The sequence below is a fragment of the Populus euphratica genome, unplaced genomic scaffold, assembly GCF_000495115.2.
Source record: "Populus euphratica unplaced genomic scaffold, PopEup_1.0 scaffold4.1, whole genome shotgun sequence".
Taxonomy (NCBI): Eukaryota; Viridiplantae; Streptophyta; class Magnoliopsida; order Malpighiales; family Salicaceae; genus Populus; species Populus euphratica.
In genome coordinates this window covers 23105-28659 of record NW_011499859.1, presented here as the reverse complement: position 1 = coordinate 28659, position 5555 = coordinate 23105, and the positions used below count along the sequence as shown (strand labels likewise).

Sequence of the window (5555 nt, the reverse complement as noted above, 5' to 3'; positions counted from 1 at the left end):
ATTTTCCTATTCAATATTATTGGGCTTTTACTAGTTTTTCTATTTGAAGATAATGGTTTTTCTATTTTTATTTCCCTACTCGATTTTAATAAGGTTTTCTAATCTTTTTATATAGAAATTATTGTAATTTCTTGCTGGCAAGTTATGGATAACAATACAATATTTTAGGTGCTCCCTGTAGTTATAATGTTTTGTTTCTTTGTTTTTTTTTTCTTTGAAGGTTTTAGATTATAGCATATCCTGTTCCCTCTCTTTTTTTGTGCTATGCCGCCCTGCTCCAAGTGAACATTTTTCGAATCACAAAATTCTCGGGTCTCAATTAACTTTTTATTTTTATTTTTATGTTTAAAGAGTAAAATCATTTTTTTTTTTTTATGTTTAAAGAGTAAAATCATTTTCATTGAACTATCCTCTCTAAAATAAGCCAATAAGCATAAAAATCACCTTTTTTATAGCTAAAATATAGTCGGCCAGATATTTTTTCTCTCATCTATTTTTTCTGACAACCTTTTCTTTCTCCTTTCAACCAAATAAAATAAAATTTAAAACCAAACCATAAAAAAAAAACTAATCATGCAAAAAAATAAAATAAAACGAGGAATCAAATTAAAGTTTTATGCTTCTTTTTAACAATGAAAATGAAAAAAAGCCCAGAACAATATTATTAATCGAGTCTCGAGCTGAGCGAAGTAGCAAGTCCACGGAATGGTTGGTTGACCCGCTGGAACAGTTCCTGTTGCGATGCAAAATAGAATACGAAGGACATAATAGACAAGACCCAATGGAAAATACCCCAACCCTTTCCTTACACTACTGTGGTAGAGTGTAGGAGTAGCAACCGCATTTATATACCTATCTCCATGTAAACTCAACTAAAAGTATTTGTTTCCCTGCCTTGCCTTCCTCTCGGCTTCTTCTTCCTCTTCTCTCTCCCACTGCTCTTTTCTCTCTTGTATCTCTCTCTCTCGGCGTCTCTTTGAGTTCACATGTCTTGCTTGATGGGATTATGAGAAAGCCATTGCTGATGAAACCGTTGAATGAAGATTTATAATATATCTCTTTAGAAGAAAAACCAAGAATCCCACTTTTAACGTCTACATAGTCGTATCAATATCTAAGTTTCATCATCAAGTGTTTTTGCTTGGTTACAATGATGAGGTCTGTGCCCTTCTTTGTTATCTCAACAAGTATTCTCTGTTTTTTTTTTCCTCCTTCATCTTGGTAACTCATCCATCTTCTTTTTTCTTTTTCATCGTCTGGATGCTTTTCAAATCTAAATTTGGCCTAGAGTGTTGATCTTTCTGCTTTCTTTTGGTTTTATTTTATCGACTTTGAATAGATGGATTGGTTGTTGGATCCGGATTCAATGGTTCTTGTTGTTGTTTGTTGGTGATGGTGGTCATGATGAGGAGGGGGAGGCATTAACTTGGGTTTTGCTTGTTTTTTATTTGTGTGTTCTGAAGATGATTTCGTTCGCAGATTTCTTTGTGAAAATCAACAACAATGCTCCAGTGTTTCAAAGACAAGTTCCTCAACAAACAAATATAATACGATACGATGAATAATCAATTGTCTCTCGAGAGTGAGATTAAACACTCTCTTCAATGAATTGGATGGTCAATAAGATCTAGATATTATTTGGGTTCTGGTATTCATCAATTTGTGTGTTTCGATCAGCCACCATTGTCTAATGTCAATTGCTGTTGTCGACAATACAAAGATCCAAAATCTCTGTTTTTAAAAGCAAAGACGACTCTTTTGGCCTCAAAAGTCTGCTGCTGCTGCTGCTTGGATTAGCTAGGCCTTATCTATTAAATGTCATATTGCAATGTTCATTTCTTCCCGGGCTGGAGTCAAAGACCCGTTTCAATCTCGACCTCCTCTTTTCTACAGTATGCAAAGGAATCCTCATTTATCATCAACTTCAATGCTCCACCACTTCTTTGTTTCTCTAGTTTTTCCTTTGTGATTGCACTCCTAACATTGCTCGAGTTAAATGAGGTGTTTTGATTACTTCAATTTCTATGTCCATTAATTTTCTTTCACTAATCTATAGGGTTGATTAATCTGGGTTTTATGTTGAGAATGAATGAATGCACGGATTGTATGATGTGGTAGCCAATAGGTTCACCTAGGAAAATGGTATGTGTTAATCTTGGTTTACGCGCCGGATCCAGTGAAAGGATTGCAATTTTCTCTTTTCAATTATATGATCTTTGGACTACACAGTTCTCTATATGTTTCTGATGTCTTTCTATAATCCTTATGCATTGCCTTGCGGATCATCTCTTTGCTATCTACTAATAATGAACGGCTTCTCTATTGTGTACAGGTATCAGAGAGTAAGCCCAGATTGTGCTCCTTTAAGCAATGACAAAAAACCCAATGGAGCCGAGAACGGAAGGTCAATCCCCAATGGATTCAATTCCACAAGTACTAATTTTGATACTAAAGGTTTCAGATTTAGATCTCCATCGGGAAACCAAGACCACCACAATAACAGTACAACCAGTTCTCCACATTCGGAGAACAACCACAATCAGACACAAGGACGTGACTCTAGTCCGGGTCCTAGCCCGAGCCGAGGTGGCAACGGTGATATGTTGTTGCAATGGGGACAAAAGAAGAGAGCTAGAGTGTCAAGGTCTGAGATCAGGGCCTTGGCTGATGAATCGTCATCTTCTGGTCAAGCTAGACAACCCATCAACAGGGTTCCTAGGAGAGTTGATAACAAGTTCTCTCCGCCCACCATGCCACCACCGCCTCCACCACCACCACCACCATCCCAACAGTCCATTAGTACTAGCACCAGAGGTGGAAACTTGAAGAAAGAAAATTCTGGGTTTCTTTCACAGAGGTACTCATTTTTTTTTTAATTTTATAAAATATGTTTTTTTGGATATTTGTCAAGTTATAAAATTATTTCTTAAGATTATGTGCTAGATGTTGTTTGATGTTTGATAGCCTACAACACTGATGAGTTTTTGGTATATATTCCTTGAAATTTATTTGGATGATATAGTTTGGTTGGTGGGATCTTTTCTTGATTTCTTATTTTGAGGTTGAGGAAGTTTTGGGATCTAAACATATGATATTGTTAACTTCTCTGTTCATATAGTTGTTGAAGAGCAACTTCTTTTTGAAGTGATTTACCTTTCTACCCCTTGAAAAAACGGGAGAAGAATGTGAATATATATCAATCTCTCATCTTTCTTCACCTGTTGGTTTGATGGATATCCAAGAAGTCTATTACCATTCGCAGTCACCTCTCCCCTGATCTGTGTTCGCTTTGTTCTTGATTTACTTCGCTTCTCATTTTCGCTTGTTAGTTTGATGGGGTTATGGCATCACCCACCCACTTTGTGCCCTTTTTTTTTTTTTTTAATGTCCCTGCTCATGTCATGACCATTCTGTCCTCATCTTGAGACTTTCCCATCTAATTGAAACTTCTTTCAAAGAAAAAGGCTATAGGACCGTATTTAGTTTTCTGCTCTTTATTGGTATTGGTGAATTTTGTGAAATGTGTTTGTCTATCTTTTTGTTTTTCTCAATCCTTAAACACAGTCATGTACTGATTGTGTATTTACAGCTATCATATGCTATCTAATAAGGTTACATGCTTTCTTTTTCTTGTTTTAGGTGGGTATTAAATTCCCCTTGTCCCTTTTTCTGCCCTTGATCCATATTCACTTCGAAGTCTTAGAAAACCCCCTTTTGTTTGCCTGTTTCTCAGAACCAAACCAAAGCATTTCTCATCAGCAAAGTTTGCATCTCTCTTTTTTTTTTTTTTTTTTGGTGGCCATGACCAGGAATTTAGAAAAGCGATCCGGTGCTGGAAATGGGTCCCATCAAGAAATAGTGGTGGCAGTAGCAGGGTTGTTTCTAGATCTACTGCAGAAAAGAGATCTCCTCCAACACCAGAAAACATTGATAGAAAGATGCCTCGCTCTAGGTCAGCGGCAAAGGATGAGAAACCAAATGGATCATTAGTACAAGCTGATCATCAAATGAATCAAGTTGATTCCACGCCGTCTAAATCAGAGAAGGAAGCTGGGGTTATAACTAGCAATACTGTCTCAGTTCCAGTAGTAGCTAGCGGAGGAGAAAAGGCGAACACCAACGAAGTCATCGAGTGGCCAAGGATATATATTGCTTTGTCAAGGAAGGAAAAAGAGGATGATTTCTTTGCAATGAAGGGCACAAAACTACCACAACGACCCAAGAAAAGGGCTAAGAACATTGATAAAGCACTTCAGGTAATCACAAACTTGTCATCTTTTGAATATTTTTGATATTACTTGCAACAATGATAAAGGATTTTGATGGGTTTCTTTTATATATATTTGTGTATTTGGGCAGTATTGTTTTCCAGGGATGTGGTTATCTGACTTAACAAAGAGTAGGTACGAGGTTAGAGAGAAGAAATGTGTGAAGAAGGTAATGGTCTTTCTGCTTCTAACATCCTGTGAACTGAAACAGATCATGCCATTCAACATCAACTTGTGTTCGTGTTTTTTTATTTATTTTTTTGTTCTGTTTGCTTGCTCCACGTCTCCATCCCTTGCATATTGCAATCACTGGCACATATATGACGCTGTTGTCGTTAAGCATTGGTCGATCACTTGTTTGTGTTAGGCATGTTAGACACGAATCCCAACTGTATGAACACGTGTAAGACCACCGCATGCCTCCCATTAACCCAAGGGTTTCTCCTCTTTCCCTAAGAAACTCTTCCATGAAAGGGTTGTTGGATTTATCGTCTAGCATAATGAGAGGGTGAATTCTTTTTCAAACCAAAATAATAAATAAATCAAGTCATTGGGATGGATGATGGTACACGGCCTCTGTCTGTTTGAGACATGACATATTATCTTATATTAATATGGACGGTGGTGGAGGCTGGTACATATAAGGGCATGAAATTGAATGCACGGGGAAAAAAGAAAAATGTTTTACTGTCCATGCCTGTTTGTAGCATCAGTTTTCCAAGCATCAAGCCTTAAAACTCCTTGGTTTGAGTTATTCATGGGATGTGAAATTTCACATGCAGCAAAAACGAAGAGGGCTGAAGGGGATGGAAAGCATGGACAGTGATTCCGAGTAGATGGCCGGCAGTAAATGTTGTTCTAATTATGAGAGAGATGGGGAAAAGAAGCCCTCACTCAATGCTGCTGCCTGTGGTTTATTACTGTTGATGCGTAGCGGGTAGGGCCACCCACACTGTTTTGAAATTTACCTGCCCTACTGTTGATGATATCGCTAGAAGAGTGGATAGCCATGGGGATTTATTCTGGTGGGTCAAATGCCATGAGTCCAGCAACAACAGATGGATAGTGGCAAGCCAGTGAGCTGGATGGTTTCACAAGATGGGTCGGGCCAGCTCAACCACCGAGCCACCTCGCATGCTGACAGAAACCAGTTTGTGGAAGACAAGAGGATCTTTCTGCGTTTCTTTTGCGGTCAAATTTTTGTTTTTAAATTCTTTGGTTCATACTCTGTACAGAATTGCTCCTGCGTTTTTCCCAGCACCAATCTCAGAGCAGCTTTTCTTCTTC

The 5555-nt window shown here is 38.0% G+C and overlaps 1 protein-coding gene across 1 annotated transcript; it reads left to right on the top strand.

The window, feature by feature from the left end:
* Positions 1–830: 830 nt before the first annotated feature.
* LOC105124417 (uncharacterized) lies at positions 831–5555 on the top strand. The gene is made up of 5 exons (XM_011024440.1): positions 831–1158; positions 2333–2857; positions 3650–4256; positions 4360–4437; positions 5051–5555. Exons 1-5 carry the CDS (start codon positions 1151–1153, stop codon positions 5102–5104), a joined length of 1272 nt encoding a protein of 423 aa, XP_011022742.1. The 5' UTR covers positions 831–1150; the 3' UTR covers positions 5105–5555.

Bases quoted from the DNA above. Each gene is read 5' to 3' on its own strand.
- LOC105124417 (XM_011024440.1), top strand. The intron at 2,858-3,649 runs GTACTCATTTTT...AGGTGGGTATTA, and splicing joins TCTGGGTTTCTTTCACAGAG to AATTCCCCTTGTCCCTTTTT. The intron at 4,438-5,050 runs GTAATGGTCTTT...TTTCACATGCAG, and splicing joins AGAAGAAATGTGTGAAGAAG to CAAAAACGAAGAGGGCTGAA.